General features: G+C 35.3%; 3 protein-coding genes across 4 annotated transcripts; 2 read left to right on the top strand and 1 right to left on the bottom strand.

Annotated features, from left to right (window-relative positions):
• Positions 1–553: 553 nt before the first annotated feature.
• Positions 554–1,306, top strand: LOC130723037 (uncharacterized). Its single transcript, XM_057573959.1, has one exon. It carries the CDS (start codon positions 624–626, stop codon positions 1,077–1,079), a length of 456 nt encoding a protein of 151 aa, XP_057429942.1. The 5' UTR covers positions 554–623; the 3' UTR covers positions 1,080–1,306.
• A 1,192-nt stretch (positions 1,307–2,498) lies between these two features.
• Positions 2,499–5,859, bottom strand: LOC130723036 (uncharacterized). 2 transcript variants are annotated; one of them, XM_057573957.1, is made up of 7 exons: positions 5,701–5,859; positions 4,945–5,161; positions 4,713–4,853; positions 3,935–4,043; positions 3,739–3,800; positions 3,113–3,216; positions 2,499–2,942 (listed from the first exon to the last, which is right to left on the bottom strand). In XM_057573957.1, the coding sequence occupies exons 2-7, from the start codon at positions 5,035–5,037 to the stop codon at positions 2,834–2,836; spliced, it is 618 nt and encodes a 205-aa protein (XP_057429940.1). In that variant the 5' UTR covers positions 5,038–5,161; positions 5,701–5,859; the 3' UTR covers positions 2,499–2,833. The 2 variants fall into 2 exon arrangements, with proteins under 2 accessions (XP_057429940.1, XP_057429941.1); XM_057573958.1 differs by lacking the exon at positions 5,701–5,859 and adding an exon at positions 5,601–5,623.
• Positions 5,860–8,714: 2,855 nt separating this feature from the next.
• On the top strand, positions 8,715–13,430 carry LOC130723035 (probable E3 ubiquitin-protein ligase LUL4). Its single transcript, XM_057573955.1, has 3 exons — positions 8,715–9,382; positions 11,782–12,289; positions 12,837–13,430. The coding sequence occupies exons 1-3, from the start codon at positions 8,847–8,849 to the stop codon at positions 12,951–12,953; spliced, it is 1,161 nt and encodes a 386-aa protein (XP_057429938.1). The 5' UTR covers positions 8,715–8,846; the 3' UTR covers positions 12,954–13,430.
• Positions 13,431–18,154: the final 4,724 nt, after the last annotated feature.

Below are 18,154 nucleotides of genomic sequence, written 5' to 3'. Positions count from 1 at the left end.
GTGCACGTCTCTACATAATCTGTTTCATGTTCTTTTATGATCACAGCCGCAGAAAACACTTACCAAAGTTTAGTTGTGTCACAAGTAAAAGCTAGAGGTTGAAATCTTCCCTATCCAAATGTTGTCTCAATTTTATGTTTGACCGATACAATTTTGACATGCCAAGTTTTTAACCGTTCCATTCATGTCCTTTTTAATTGAAATCACAAGATTTTGAGTATGAACTTCTGCATTAAGGGAATCCTAAGTTGAGTGAAGTTAGAGAATTATAGTCGTTCAAACAAAATCTTACGGTTCATGTATAAATAGACTATTTTAACGGTATAATATCTTTGGACGGCTGAGGACTCCTGAGTGCGCCAAATGCAGGATTTTTTACTGTAGGGAATCCGGGTCCTCCGGGTTCATTTATGGAACAAGAAATTGAGACATCATTTGAGAATAAAAGATTTTATCAAAGAGTTAAAACTTAAAAGACATTAAAATATTAATACATTGACTAAAGTTGCTTAAGAGCTCCACTTTATAACAATAGCATATAGATGAAGCTTCTATAGCCTCTATAAAAGAAGCTGGTTGGAAGCTCAATCACTAAGAAGCAGTTAGAGTCCCTCATCGGAAAAATGAGAGGTTTGAGCCTTCTATCTCTTGGTGGTTGCTTTGACGGCTGCTTTGACCACACTCAAGCCTGTGGATTAGGGACAAGGATTTATAACCTCAGTGACAGGCCAGTGGAGCTGCAGATAAGGGTGGGGTCAATACTGAAGAAGGTTCACACTTTGAAGCCAGGGTCTTCTAAGAGAGTGAAGAGTAAACACATATACAAAGCATATGTGCCTCATGCTGGAAGGATCAGAGGCAGTGATGTTGGGGGATTGAAGAGCTTGTTGTATTACTATGATGAAACTTGTCACCCTTATATTTGGATTCATGACATTGGGGGTAATTCCTTGAGGATGGTGAAGCAGCAGTATTTAAGCCTTGAGGATTTGAAGGAGTTTTCTGAAATCAGGATCTTGAGGGATCAGCAGAGAGGTTGTATATCAGTTTGTAAGAGAAATAGACCTGATTTCTGCTGAGTTAGAAGCCTAAAATGCAGTTCTGGCTTATTTCAAGAGTTAAGTTTGTTTAAGCTTTTTACTTCTTGCTTTTTAGTTTTCTTTATTAGTTGATATTAATTTCAGAATGCAATGGTCTGTGATCAATGTTTAATTGGTGTGCTGAAAATGTAAGATGGAACTAGCTTCCTGCATCCAAATTCTAAAGAGATTTAATAAAAGCCGCTCATGAGCTTTTACTCGGTGTATATTTGAAAAATCTTCTAAAGTTGATTCTCAAGCTAATATCAATTGTGGAGAGAAGCTCATGTGAGTAGCTTCTAGGTGCCAAAATTGATTCTGAGGAAAAATATGTTGATCTAACTATGTCGTTACTCGTTTAAGATATTTGAAGACTTGGTTTTTATCACGGTCTTGTTTTTGTTAGAACAAATGCTCAATTAGGAGCCAAAATTGACAAACAAATAGGAGATTAGTACCAAGAAATAATTCTCCTAAGATTTTGTTGAAGGTCTAGCCAAATTTTTACTTTTTCTGAAATTTCAACAGCATTCTTTCATAAAAAAATATTTTGCCTATAGATGTATAGAGAACTCATTACTTCTTTGCTTCACATTCAATTCAAAACTTTTGTTCACTTTTATTCTACTCAAAATGGTTTTATAAGTGAGAAAAAATAACCAAGTGTTTGTATTTGAAGTTTTGAACTGAGAGTTTTCTGTTTGTCACAGAGAAAGTACATGTCATTAGGCAAATAATCGTGATGGCAAAAGCAATTCCCCATCTATTGCATTTTGCCAAAGACATCTATGTGACTTATTAGCTCATGAAAGAGCCAACAATTCTAAAACCTCAAAGCTACATGGATAGACCCAAAGGGACAAGTGTGTATTCACTAGACCACCAAGGCACTGAATTCTGTAAATTGTGCTGGGCAGCTCCACTGATATGATATTCAGGGCTACCAACATTTTAAGAGTAAAACTGTGGCTAAAAATGCTAAATACAGAAAAAGAACTGCTAAAGGAAATAATAGACAGATCATAACTTCTCTTCAATAGTAAATGTTAGTATATTTTTGAACATAGGACCCCATCCTTGGAGCAATAAGTTCACTGGTATGTCATAGTAAGGTTGATTCAATTTAACCTGGTTTGAGCTTGGGTCAGCAGTTCTACTAAGTTTTTGATTTTCAATTGAAAACCCCATTTCGTGTATTGGAATGTCCAATATGGAATTCTAAGGGTCCAAACGTGAAAGAGGCTCCTTACCTCCGTTGGCATACAAACTGGGGTCAATTGGAAACCAAACACACAGAGATTGTTTGGAAAGAATTTGTATTTTTTCGGAATGGGAGGACTTATATTTTACTTTACACAATGCCGTATCACTACATGGATTTGTAATCTGTATGGCTATGCAGTGGTAATGGTACAGATAGGAAAGTAAATAAAATTTTATTCTAATAGGAAACATCAAATCTTGTTTGACAAAAGCATGAATAGAGGCAGAAATAGAAAATCCTTCCAGCCCAGAACTTGACAGATTGACCATATAGGCATGGCTGAAGAAAACTCTGCTCTCTGAGATGTTGGACTGAACCTCTTATGTGCAATATTACAAATTAAATCAAGACATAATTTCAAGGCTCAGTTTAATGTAGCACCGAGATGTTCCTTTACTTCTCAATGACTTCTAATCATGTATATTTCAATTTTGGATTTACAAAGATATAAAGGAATGGGGAAATCACTTCAGTTTAATGGAAGACCCTTCTATGAAGGACCTGAACCCATTGCCCCTGCCCGCTCTCTCAACATTTCAGTCCTCTTGCTTCTGTCCATAACTTGCACCAACCATTCTGCACTTTCCCTAATACCCAACCTGCAAATTTCGAAAGAAAGCCCCTTCAGTTAAGTGCTTCATTATGTTATTTTTTTACAAACAATACAGAAGAACGTGTACTCCAGAACTCATATCTCAATCGTTACTGAAATGGTAATTGATAATCAGTCATCACAGAAGTTGACACAACTTTATCAACTTCTACTTACCCATCATATGCTGAAACGGCTTCAAACATGAAAAGTCTTTCATCCAGCTTCTTTAAGTCTAGATATCGAGCGAGTTCTTCAGCTGTTACTGCCTCAGGAAGATCCTGCAATTACAAGAATGTCACATATGGCTATCACTGTATTGATAAAACACATAGAAGAGGGCAAGAAAGAGGAGGACAACAAATGAGGAAACTGAAAATGTAGACAATAATGGTGAAACGTTGAAACCTCAAGGATGGCTTAGATAGAATACCATTGTGCTATATTTTACTCGTGAACTTCCACAAAAAGGCTAAGACTAAGAGGCTAAGTTGACATATATATCAGGGGAAAAAGAGGAAGAAGATTAGAAGAGAGCTTATAGTGCTGAAATGCTACATAAATCAATTTGTCACAAAACATTCTTTTTTCAAAACCAAAATGAAAAATATCTTGTACCCTTAAGTTGCCTAGAGCTTGGATAAGCAGAAGTGCAGAACCGGTACCCTGAGGTATATTTAACAAGGCATTGAACGCGTACAGAAAGGATATAGACTAGACTATATTAGAACTATTTGACGCATTCATTAGAGCAAAGGGCAAGCTATGATGCTATAGGAAAAGGATAAAAGAGTTACTCTCACCTGCTTGTTTGCTAATATCAAAAGAGGCGCTCCTTGGAGATCCTCATGCCGAAGCACCTTTTCTGGTAAACAAGTCAGTTATTAAATCATCACTGTGCTGTTCGTTTCTACCATATCTATAATCAGAACTTCAAACCAACACTTTAAGAAGTATATATTTAGTTATTTACAAATACTAAAATCAAATTTCACTAACCAAGTGCAGACTTCGCATCTTCAAAGCGTGACGGACAAGCAGCATCTACGACAAATATAACAGCATGTGCCTCTTCATAATATTTCTCCCAGATTGAGCGAAGACCAGGCTGATAAGAAGGGTACTTATATTAATATCTTGTAACATTTTTACACCCTACCCCGTCCCAGTTAAACACTCACAAAATTACAAACAGAAAATATGAAAAGGAGCAGAATAATATAAAATCATTACAAAGAGCTTCGAGTATGTTCTCTGCACCAAACAATACATTCTATTCCTGCTATCTACAGGTTACAGTTAAAAATGAAGCACTGTTTGATTGATTTTTCAATTACAAATCTCCTTAAGCATTGCCAACTTTAACAAGTCAGTTCAAGCTTCCATCATCAAAAGGATAAAATAGAAGGTTTAAATTATGTCGCTCACGTAACAATCTACAAAGCAAAGAGCAGATGTTCTGTATGGAAGATAAAATAGCGCACACAAAATTCAGAAAACATTAAACCAGCTAGTTCGATATAGCTCTTCCATGATTTTTTGGCAAAACAGTTTCTTATTCTTTCATTAATCGCATTTAGATATGAAAAAGCATAAAAAACTACATCTCACTACGTAGATGATTATTGATTTACCTATTACCTTTATAAAATGAAATTATTTGAACATTAGGATCAATGAGCAAATTTACTTTGCCAAACTAAACTAACAATTTATGCTAATATCATTATTACAGAACTTAAACAAACAAAAAAATATTGCCTACTTATTGTCATACCTGGCCTCCAAGGTCCCAGAACACAAGTTTTCTATTTGCCACTTCAGTGCGACCGATGTTCAATCCCACGGTTGGAACAATTCGATCAGGAGGAAGGCCTTCCACATTTGAGTACATTGTCTTCATCTTCTCCAGCAAAGTCTACAAAAATATTATGTATTATATAGCAATTCAAAGCACCACATCAAAGTTCAGTGATTTGCTAAAATTACGGTATTTGAAGATGTATTACCGTCTTGCCAGCTTTATCAATCCCCAGAATGAGTACGTGAAGCTCTAACTTGCTGAACATGTGCTTCCATAGTCCATAAAACAATGAAAACATCTTTTTGTCCTTTATGCTACCTCAACCTTCAAGGATCGAAGAACATCAAGTTCATGCCACGTTACTCGATACCGATACCTCGGGCACACGGATCACCAGCTCAGAATCCTCACACTCAGAGTTCCTGTGCAAGCAAAGGTTGTGAATTGTGAGCTACCTTGAACAAGCATGTATCTAAGTAGAACTCAACTACCCATTTCTAATTCAAGAGTTACATTACAAAATTCAGACATTCAATTTCGCAAATGCACAAATCTGATCAATTGAGCAACATTACCACAAAACAAGTTCAATTTCTTTATCTATTTTTTCTTTCAATTATCAATCAAGCATATTCACGATTGCATGATGCATTTCTGAATCTAATTCGATGCTTGTCAATGAAGCTACGCTAGATCTCAATGTCACTTCGTTCATATACCTACCTATACGATATATACGATATACCTACATGCATGATACAAACACCGACACACGAGATTCGAATTTCGTGAAATTTGTGAGAGTGTTTGATACAGAAATGTGAAAGTCCAATCGGAAAGAGGATTCATCGAAAATCGAACCGTGGTAACTCGATGGAGTGAATTCAATTGTGACAGATCCGGGAGTTAAGGAAGGGAGAAAAAACAGAAGAAGAGAAGAGGGTGATTGAATTGGCTTTACCGGCGCCGACGACGGAGATGAACGGCGGTAGGCGGTGGTTGAAGAAAGATCCGGCGATCGTGGCGGAATCTGATGAGAGTTTGGGTGATTTCGCTCTGTTTGTGTTCTCACAAGACAAGACAAGTTTGTAAGATAACTAAGCTTAAAGATGAATAATAATAAGGCTACGACTAAACTAACATTTTTCTGCTTTAAAAATATATTTCACTAACCTTAAAAAAGAGATTTTTCATATCAGTAGAATTTTTTTATGGAACAAATTGATTTTATGTTTTTAAAATAAATCATCAATAAATAGATTTTCAAAGAATTACAATTGTAATTTTTTCAATGGAAAAAGAAATTCAATTAACTTGTCTCGATCAAGCATTTGAGCGGACATAAAAATCAATACAAGAAGGATTTAGGGTTTAGCAGAGGTTGAGTTAGTCTGGATTTAGCGAAAGTTGAGTTATCTTTGCATGTTTTAACTTCTGGTTTGCTTTTGTTTTATTTTGAGGCCTAACCCTTCCTTTTTTTTTAAATAACTTATCTCGGTTTATGTTACAATAAGCACTATGTTGTATAATTTTTCAATGTAAAAAAAAACACTTTATTGTATTTATTATACACAAAAATCAACTTCACTATTGTTTCGACCGACTATGAAGCCATCGAACTTAAACATTTTAGTTAACCGAAATGCGTGCACATAAGCACTCGACAAAAGAACGAGCTGAACGACTTAGAAGAAAACATCTCGTCCTGACTCATAACCAATGGGCCACTAGAAGGCCGAGAGGCCAAGACATAAACGAACTAAGATGGGACAACCAAAGGTTGTACATGGTCCGAAGACTCACTTAAGGGACTTCTTGCACACTTGTTGAGGCAATCATCAAGGGCACCAAACCTATAAATATAAATATCGTTTATTTGCATAACATGTTTTTCATTCAAGCATTGATGCTCGAGTTCATTGAGACTCAATGGTTTTGCAGGTACCCTATCGACGTAGATCAGTAGTAATACCGTCATTTTCAAGACACTCACCACTGCACGTTGTCATAAGCTTTTTGATAAAAAATCTCGCTGGATTCTAATAACAAAATATTATTATAAAATTAATGTAAATTCCGATTTAGTTTGTGAAAATATATTTAATTTTTTTCTTATTTTATAATTAATTATAATAGCATCGCTTTATTTGGGTTTTTTTAATGACAAGATAATTATTTTCACTCCTCCTCGTTCTTTTCTCTAGTTTTTTGTTTCTGTTTTTTTTTTATAAACAAAAAATTATATTGAAACGAAGTATAAGGGGTACTTCAACCCAATACAAAAAAAAAAAGAAAAATCAAGTAACATGATGATTACAACTTTTCCAATATATCATTAATTTTCTACTATCTTTAAATATTATTCCCTTTCATTCAATTTTGATGTAGCCACCCTACCAAATGTATTTTCTTTATGCATTGTATCTTTACTTTTCTGTCTTCCTTCCCCTCTTTACAGCATTAACCTGTTGAGGAAGGAAACTAACAAAGGCAAAAGATACGCGTTTTTTAAATGGCTATTTTAATGTATGTCTTTTGTAGTTGAAATTTATAGGTCAAGCCAAAGTCAAGTTTGTTTTACCATCTCACCATTCATTATGATATATACACACCTCTCAACTTCTTTTCCACATTCATTTTAATCTATTTCTATTTTCTCTATCAATCAAATCATCTATCATATCTTTACTTTCTCTTTCATTTCTTCCTATTTCTCTCTTCCTCCACCTCTCCACACCTCATTTTTGAGGTGTGAAGATAACATTATTCCACCATTCATTTTGGTGAGTTTAATATAAAGAAATAAAAAAAACTAAGTTAATTTTGAGATGGTAACTTGGTAAGTTTAATAATATTAAGGTTTTTTTACCATTAAGACGATCTTAATTGGGTCAATATATTGCTAACACGTGATTTAGAGCATATTTATTTCAAGAAAACTATAAATTAATTTATGTTCAATAACATTAACTAAAATTAATTTTTTTTAAGTAACTAAAATTAATGTTTTTGTATCCCTTGACCACCTGTTTCCACTAAAAAATGACCTCACGTGACTAATCTAGTTAGAGATACGATAGTGATGTCCAGTGGCGGAATAGGGGGACTAGGCCATGCCATAGCCACCCCCAAAATTCTTCTTTTCTTTACAAATACTCGTATAAAAATATATATAGCACCACCCATTTAACTTCAAACATATATCTAGCTTAATTCACAAATTGGATGCTCTAATATTCTGGTTGGTGGCTTGATATTATTCAATTCCTCTCACATTTTAGTCAATTTTCTTATCCTTCTCGGTAACTAATCTCTCCCACTCTTTATGACTTTCTATCTTTTCCACCTGCATAGTAATATTAGGATTAAATTAGTTTATTTAGAAGATGCAAGTGGTTGTTACTCTCTTTATTCTTTTTATAAAAATTGTCAATTAGACATCAAATTTATTGCACAAATTATACATGTGAAAATTGAAATATTCTTAGAAGTCATTTACTCTTTAGTCTTAGCCCCACCCAAGTCAGAATCCTGCCTCCGCCACCGGTGATGTCCCTGACTCGTAACTTACTAATTTTAAGTTATCTTTCATGTATTAAAGAAATTGAATATTTTTTATGAGGTAAAACCACCATAACTTAGATGACAACAATATCTTAATAATTTTAATTAGTGTAACAAAATACAAATTAGCTATTAATTAAGAATTAATTAAGAGGGTTAACTTAGTTGGTAATGCAGATTGAGTGTGTGAGAAAAGCTCTTCGGGTTCGATCCCTACACAATACACTTTGGGAGATAAATGATGAGTCTTAACTGTAACTAAATCCCGAATCCGGCGGTATTCAAAGGGTTACCGGTACCCGCTGTTTATAAAAAAATAAAATACAAATTACCTTACAAACATGAATATTTTTTTTTTCCCGAAAGAAACGCAGTATTTTTTTGTTGTTATAAAAACCGGGGAAAGTAGAACAAAAGGTGGTACTTCTCAGTTTCTCAAGAATCACATTCGCATTCTCTCTTTTCTCCTCAGTCACTGTTTCTTCTTCTTCTTCAACCTCTGATCAACTCACCATTTCTGTCATTCATTCCCCATTTCACAACATGGGTCATTCATGGAGTGCCAACAACATTAGTGATGATGATACAACAACACCAGACAACAACAACAACAATTTCATTCCACCACCACCACTCCCACCTCTACAACCTCTTCTCATTCCTCCACCGCCACCGCCGCAGGGCTACTTTTTCCCCTTACCAACCCCTTACGCTCCACCCTGTGCCAACTTCGTCACTCCCCCTCCTCCTCTGTCTCTGCCTCCTCAGCCCCATTCCGTCTTCTACTCCAACCCCATTGGCCACCCCAGTTATGCTAACCCTGTCGTCGGTCATGTTCAATTCAACCCTTACTTCACCACTCCACATGGCTGGTTCTCACCTCGCCCTTCTTCTTCTTCTGCTAATTCCTCACTCTCCAACCAACCACCACCACCACCACCCTATGTGAACCATCAAACTACTAAGAAGATCAGGAGCCATGTCAATGTTCACAAAGGCACTCTTCGGTTCGAGCTGGATGATCTCAAGCCTCATCATTACCTCGTTTCTTTTGTTTTTGATGCTGTTTATGATGGCAGGTAACCAATGCAATGCTTCTTCATCTAATTTCGAATTGCCTTGTGATTCATTTAGTGCTGCCTTATTTCAATTAATTATCTTTTGTTTATGGTTTGTTTTCAATTAGAAATTCTGAATGCAAGAAATTTTGTTCCTGAAACATGTGATCACTTTAACAAATGTGAGAAAGGAATTTTGATGCTTTGTTGAGTAAACTGATTACTGCAATTCAATTTGGGTATATGTAGAACATTCTCAAGTTATCTCAATCTTGCTTAGAGGATCATGTTTCCTTCTTTTGTTGCCATAGCTTGCTGCCCATTTGGTAATTCCACAGGACACCCTTGTATGGTTTTTAACTCATGTAAGTTTCCTAAGTTTTCATTCATATATGATTAGAGGCTTCTGTGTCATGATCCGTCCCACTTTTTTATCTGTCATTCTTCATTTGTGTTTCGCTTGCAACTGTTTAGAATGTCCACCAAGGTTTGCCTCCATTCTTCACTCATGCCAACAAGTCCACCTTTATCTATGTTCGGGCAGCATTTGCATGAGCGTTAGTACTTTTTCCGCGACCTGCAGATGCTCCATGTCCCTTTGCACGGGCACCAATATTGCCTTCATCTCGTGGCCTATCTACTCCCCGTTTTAGATATCCAATTGACTGAAACAAGAACCAGTGCCATCCCTGGTTTCTTACCATTTGAGCACATTGCTCCTTTGTTTGCTTCATCACCACGCCCTCTTCTCCTCGTTCCAGCCTGCAACTGCCACACCCAGGACCTCTCCATGCTTCTCCTTGGCTTTAGTAATAGTCTTTGTTCATTCTTCTTGTACTAGAGTGAAGGCAAGGGGTTGGTGACGAGCAGATTTGAGCGCATCGTACCGCATGTGAATTCATCCAAACCCATCAAGAACTGATGCTCCTTGTCCTCCTCTATTCTCCTCTCCAACAGCTTTGCGATGCCGCAAGTAGCCAAGTACACCTTGCACGTACATGTTGATATCTATTGATAATCTCCCAATTCATCCCATAAAGCCTTGAATTTTCCATAGTACTTCACCATATGGTCATACCATTCTGTTTGCACTCTGTCAATTCTAGTTTCAGTTGCTGAAATCTGGACCTGTTCACAAATTAATGTTGTTCCACAGGTCCGTATTGTTCCCTATATAATAGACAGTAGAACGCAAAATTTGTTCAATGACATTCATGATCCAGGACATCTCCATCGACTGCTCCAATTCAGAGGATCCTTCCTTCGTTTGCTCAATGATGTCTTGCGCGAGTCCCACTTGCGCACAATGAGGTCTCCATAGCCCTTACCCATCCATTGTAGTTTTCACCCCGGAGTTGCACTTGAGTGACTACCCTTCCTGGGTTGTCATTGGAGTTCAGATCATCCGAAGATGATGACTTCTTCTTGGTCACGTATATACATCTCATATCAGTGACCAAGTGTCCTATAATTAAGCTAAAATATCTCCTATGTACAGAAGCTCACAAGCTAACTCAAGAACGCAGAAAACAGTTGTCAATCTCAATAATTCCAGTGCAAGATATACTAGGAAGCAAATCATACAAAATATGCACAATGATATCCCATATCGTATTAGATATTTCAAATTCAATGACTTGGATTGAGTGCGCTATTTATACTTGGACAGTGTGATGGAGAGGTGATGCTTCTAACTACCAAGCAATTAAAGTTGCATGACTGAAAACCATTATTGCATTATAATTATGGTTTTGTTTTCTGGCATTTCCTGTGTTCTGTACAGTGTTGTAGTTATGCTTAGTTTAATGATCATAAAAAGCATGTTTCATATGGCTTACTTTTCTTTCTAGACTATGATGAAGTCAATGAAGTAACTGGTTGGTGTTTATCTTGAGGTTAAGCTATTTTTGTGAATTTAATAGTTTTTTTGCATGGTAGGCTATTGAAACTGCTTATTTACCAAAAAAAAATAGCTGTTATTATTATTAGTTGAATGAGCTTGGAATGTGTGAAACACATATTTTAGATGTACATTTGTCCAAGAAAATTACTGATGCCTAAGACTTACTTATGCTTGCATAGTTCATGTGAAGCAAATGCAGTCCAGCAATATTCACTTCTATAACTGTTTGTGCTCTGAAATTTTTGTTTTTCCTGTGTTCTGATTATGAGCAGTTTCATGTGCCAGCAAAAACAAGTGTACATTGACTGAATTATTCAAATAATTTCAAGTGCCAGCAAAAGAGCAAAATTATACCACAATTTATGGGTTGAAGTTGTGATCAGTTTAATTGACTAATTGTATGAAATGATTGTTCTATAAAAAAATAAGAACATTCAAAGATTGAGTTCATGTCGCACATATAATGGAATATTTTTGCTTCTCTAACTTCTTTACTACTTGTATCTGTAATTGACAGCATCACCATCATCTACTTCGCCAATGAAGAAGAGAGATGCAGGTTTGTTCCGCTATTTCCTGATATATTTGAGCCAGTAAGAGTCCCCTTTCAGAAAGGAGTTGGCCAGAAATTTGTTCAGCCTTCAGGAACGGGGACTGACCTAAGCATCTTTGAGTTGGATGCTCTTACAAAGTCCTCGCCTGAAGAGGATGCCTTTCCTTTGATAATATGCGCCGAAACATGTGCAATAGACGAAACTCCTGGACATTCCATGCCAGGTGCACATCCACCACCTCACATGCAAATAACTCAGTGTGTCTTACAGAGAAGCAATGGTGGCGGTGCTTTCCAGATAAAAGTAGTTAGGCAGATTCTGTGGATTGATGGTGTTCGTTATGAGTTGAGGGAGTTATATGGAATAGGAAGCTCAGGAGCAACAGATTTTGATAACAGTAAACCAGGGAAAGATTGTGTAATATGCATGATTGAACCAAAAGATACCGCTGTCTTACCTTGTCGACACATGGTAAGATTTCAAGTCAAATCTACTTATGTATTATTGAGCTGATAATCAATTTCAAGGAAGCAAGGCATTTTAAGGTCTTGGCACTCGTATTGCATATTATGTCATAATAATATTACTTGTGGTTCATGCACATATATAATGCATGTATGAGCATGCACATAGAAAACCAAATTCTTTCTTAGTAGTAAATATTTCAGAAAGAGTAAATTGGGTGTCATTATGATCCTTTTATTACCTTATTTTTTCATTTCTTCCTGTCTTAATTTGCTTTAGAAGTTGTGAGCTCTTTGTATGTCATGTGATCATACATATATTGTTTAAAATCATGGAACCCATTATTGTATGTTGAACTTATATATACTGTGGGAGAAATGGATATCTAGTACTTTTTTTTCCCTTTCTGGATGACATAAATATACTAATTGCTTGGTAGAGATTCCTTACAGATAGTTATTAATTATATCACATCATTTCTCCATATTAGATGTTACATTATTGTCTTTTTCTACTTTGATTATTCTCACATTAAATCTGTTGTATTTTCCAGTGTATGTGCAGTGAGTGTGCCAAAACTCTGAGGCTTCAGTCCAACAAATGCCCTATATGCCGTCAATCTATTGAGGAACTTATAGAGATCAAGATGAACAACAGCTATCATCAGTGAACTTCCTTTTCTCCTGATGCTTAGTTGAATTGCATGGGATTTCCTATAAATTCCTCACTTGTTTGTAAGAAAATTATAACCCTTTTTACATACCTGAAGTCAGGTGATAGATATATGGCCTTTTTTTGTGTAAATTGTAGTCAATAATCTGATAGGAAGCCAAATTCCTATCAAGGTAGAGCAGTGATATATGGTTTTTTTTTTTGTGTAAATTGTAGTCCATAATCTGATAGGAAGCTAAATTCCTATCAAGGTAGAGCAGTTAGATCTAATTAGAAAACTAAGAAAACTTTCCGGGCAATCTTCATTCATCAGAGATTCTACATTATATTGTTATTTTCAGATCCTAGAATTTGTTCTTGTGTCTACCAGTTGGCCTGCTACCATAATCTGTCTATAGTTCTTGTGTGATGTGTTAGGCGAAAAACACAGATCTCATATGCTTTTCCTGCGATTGAATGTTACTCCCGCATCATCTAAGCTGTACAGGTAATTGTTATTTAGTAGTTTTTTTGTCTGTTGTTTGATAGATGATTTGCCTAGTGTTTTCTGAACAAATAGAAACACCTGGTTTGGTCCCTAATGAATTGTGGTTGAAAGTTACCATAGATTCAATGTCATCAAACGATGTCTTAGACAGATCCTAGGTGGTGTTGGACGTTCTGGTTAATGTGATGATGGTACAAAGAGAAGGACAAGAAGTGATACATCACTTTTCCTTCTCGTTTGTACTCAAACACAGTATCCAAATGAATTGGCCCACTTTCTCAAATTGCTTCGACCCATATCAGGCAATTTTCCTTCCTATGTTTCTCTCTTTATCCTAAACCCCCACTTTCTCTATGTGAAACAATTTTACTTCAATTTCAAAAAAAAAAAAAAAAACAATTTTACTTCGGTCCAGATGTTATGTGAATTTGCCCCATAATATTCACTACTGGAGACGAGTTAATTGTTAATTTTGGAACTCATTCGATGGAAAATACATAGATGCTTTCTTAGTCCAAGCTATAAGTTCTTTTGATGTAGCAAAAGAGAAAAGGTTGAAAACCAAGAATCGGATTAAGGTCCCAAGTATCCAATGGTCATCTAAACTCCTACAATTTCCAATACACATCACCACCAATAGGGAGCTCCAAACCTCTAGATTGTTTGATTCCTACTTCAACACATTTCTTTAACCTTTGGTAAAAATGCTCCAATGTTGTTATGTTGTGCTATCACTTCACACTTCACTGAACCTAGACTTCTAGAGTAATACTTTTTTTTTTATCGATAACCCATTGTGGAGCTTAAAGCGCAACTCAATTCTAGGCATTTTCAATATGAGAGATGTGTTAGTGACATGTGGTTCCGAAAACATGTTTTAATCCGTGGCGGTAACTTGAACTGAACCAACTGAAAACTTTGTATAAAAAAAGTAATATATAAACTTAAATTACTTTAACTTTCATAGATGGTTTTATGTTGTGAATATTTTTTCTTATAAATTATAATCATTTTCATTTAGATCTTGGCCACCCCTTATAAAAATTCTGCCTCAGTCCAACAAACAAAAGATAGAAGACCCACTAAACTCCATAGACAACAGTTTTACTTTTTATGTTAAGAAAATAGAAATTTATAGGTTTTTATCCAACTGAGTTTTTCACAACAAGGTTTTAATGAGGCTCATTCTTAAGATCATGTTTTAAGCCATTTTGTGAGAAAGTGTGTTTGTTGTTTGGGAAGCATAGTTTGTGTTTGGGTGTTGTAGTTTGTTTGTACATTTCATCTGCCTTGAGAAACTTTATCTCATGTTGGTTTTATAAATAATATTACTTCCATTTTCAAAAAAAAGTTTTGACATTACTACTTTTAGGAAAAATCAAAATTCGTTATACCGCAATAGTATGTCAGGTATATTACACATGTATTATGTTTTTTTTATAGACAAATGTTAGTTGTTAGAAATGTTAGTAAATTAGTCTCTCATCCGGGTTCGAACCCGGGACCCTTCACCCTCATCCCACCCAACCCTTATGTCCCTAGCTCTTATCACTTGAGCTATCCTTCGGGGACATATGTATTAATCAATAGTTTTACTAGTTAAATGCCGTCTCAAGCGGGTAAATATTGTAATTATTTGATTTTTAATTTTAATATGTGAAAAACAATGAAAGAAGAAAGCATATTTAGAAAAGATATTAGTTAATCTATCACCTATTCTTCTTAGGTTTTTGTACCCAAGTAGTATAGTTTTATAAGGAAATTACAGCTTTGTGGTACTTTTTTATTTATTTACCAATCTAGTATAAATCGTAATTGTCAGTGACGATTCTATTTTTTTTATTAATTTTTTTAAATAATCGCCAATAGCATTGACGTTTTACTTTTTTTTTTTTCATTTTCTAAATAAATCGCCAACCATGTTGGTGTTTTCCTTATTTTTTATTTTATTTTTTGTTTTTTCTAACAATTGTCAACATAGTTGGCGTTTTTTACTTTTCTGTCTTTTTTAAATCGCAAACCTATTGGTTGGATTTTATTTTTCAGTGAAACCATTTGTTTATGATGCTCTTATTTTATACGATTCTCTTATCATATTATTGTTTAGGCTTAATTGCACTTTTGGTCCCCCAACTATACCCTTCCTGCGAAAATCGTCCTCAAACTTTAAAATTAGCAAAAAACGACCCTAAAGTTTACACCCGGTTGCAAAATTGGTTTTCCGTTAGATTCCGTCTAAAAACTAACAGAATATTCTGTTAAAAATGTATTAAAAAATAAATAAAAAATAAAATTGAGAAAATAATAGTATTTTAATTGAAATCCAGAAATACCCAGAATATTACATCAATTCATGAGAGCATTTGAGATTCAAATGATCACAACCTGAAATTTTAATCCAAAAAAAAATTGTTCAGATTAAAAGGAAACCAAATCCAGGAAAAACAAATCCTGAAAAACTGAAGAGGTGAGTTTTATCGTTTCTTGTTTGTTATCCCTTTCCACCTCAACCTGCATTTTCTCTCAGCTTCTTCAATCGAAACCAAAATTCACCATCACATCCAAGCAATTGAAGCAGAAGATCAATTGACCCCCTTCAAATCTAGTACTCAAACCATAAACAACCATAAAACCCAGAACTTGAAAATGCAAGTGTGTTGGTGTTCCAAAATCGGTGGGTTTTCTGGGTTCTGGGGGTGAACAAAGGGGGACTTTTATGAGTTTTAAAGAGGAAGGAGTCGTGGAGGGAGGAATATATGAAATGAGAGAGACACAGAATCAACAGAGACCAGATCTGAAGAAGAAAGGTGGTGGCTTGAATCTGCCTCCTTCACCATCACCCGCCACCGTCGCCGAACCATTGACCGAATCAGCAACCTCAACTTCGTCTGCAAAGCTATGGGTATCTTCGTTCACCTTTTTCTCCATCTCTGCCACCTTTCATCGCTTCTGTTGTCGCTTCTGCCACCTACGCTCTTTTGAAACACCAAATGGAAGTTGCTGCTGCTCCTTTTAGTTTTTTTCTCCAATAGAATTTTGAATCAAAATAGAAGAATTGAGGATGATGTGGGAAGAAAATGACAGGGATGAAAATGAAGAAGAAGATGTTTGAAGAAGATGAATAATGAATGAAGGTTGTTGGGTTTCACTTTTTTAATTTTTAATTCATTTTTTAACCCAGAATCCGTTAAGTTTTGGATGGTTTTGGACGGCAGACCAGTTTTGCAACCGGGTGTAAACTTCAGGGTCGTTTTTTGCTAATTTTGAAGTTTAAGGACGATTTTCGCAGGAAGGGTATAGTTGGGGGACCAAAAGTGCAATTAAGCCTATTGTTTATCATATCCTTACCACCAAAATGGTGGGGTTGATTATCCCACTCATGCTTAACTTTCTCATTTCATCTCTCTTGAAGAACTCTTCACTAAAGCCAGACGTAATTGTTGTGCACAAAATTCAATAAACTTGGTCAACAATGACTATGCAATTTGTTTATATTTAATATATATAATACATTTATTATAAAAGTTTTTTATATTATATTTATTATATATGAATATCTTGGTCTACTATTTATTATATTGATATATTATTTATAAAAATATTATAAAATATTTATTATAAAATATTATATTGATATAATATTATAATATCTTATACGATTATATTATTTATATAGGGTAGTCTACATTACTCATGAATGTGATTTAATGCTATCTTTTTTTTCGAAAATGAAATATATATAATATATATATTATATCAGGTGAGAGGTGTGTGTTATGGTGAGAGACGAGAGCAATTAATAATGACCATTGGATTAAACGTAACAACTGAGATTTAATCTCATTTAAAATAGTCCACATCCCAATCGTAACTTGCAGACACGTGCGCGTGCAGTTCGTAAATTACATGTTTTCTACTTTTTGTCTTCCTCCCCCTTTTTCTCTCTGCCATTTGATAAAGGTTTTTTCCTTGTTAGTACTGCTTTGGAACTAAACCCTTATGATTCAATCATAGCAAAGAAGATACGAGTTTATCGTCCTCAGAGATTGTGTGAACATCGATTCCACCAGTTAAATATCGATTCAAGCGGATAGAAAGATGTTTGATAAAATTGTTTTTGTGATTTTCAATATAAGGAAAACGGTAAAAGAAGGTTTACAGAGACAACAACGAAGAAAACGTATTTAGAATGCATTCACCTAATCCTCTATTTGCTTTCAATTCATGACACTTTTGTAAATGTTTATTTCATTTATGATGTTGAGAGTTATCCACCTAACTATCCCTAGCCTAGGCGAGTCTATCAGTTAAAATTCCTAGACGTAATTCCTTACCATCTAGAAAACCCAAAAGGAATAATATAGCTCAAGTTCTCTCTCAAAGATTCCCAATGATCAATTTTTCCTAGAACAAGGTACCATAGGCTTGCAAATCTCCGTTGTCACCCCGGAAACTCCTGTTAGAACTCAGAACCACACCTGTTACGTAGAAATTCACTATTGTTCTTACCCAAGATACTCTCACCTAAGACAATTGATGCATCAAGCAGTTTCTCTCTTGGACCGGACCCACACCAATCTCTCGATCTAATGGTAGTCCCATGAAATCTAACATGGATCAATCGATACTTGAAGCACATAAAGCAGAACTTTAACAACGGTGTTGTCATCTAATACATAGGTCCCTACTTCTATTGAACTAAGCATACACAA

Source organism: Lotus japonicus, chromosome 6, assembly GCF_012489685.1.
Source record: "Lotus japonicus ecotype B-129 chromosome 6, LjGifu_v1.2".
Taxonomy (NCBI): Eukaryota; Viridiplantae; Streptophyta; class Magnoliopsida; order Fabales; family Fabaceae; genus Lotus; species Lotus japonicus.
This window is presented reverse-complemented; position numbering and strand designations above follow the sequence as displayed.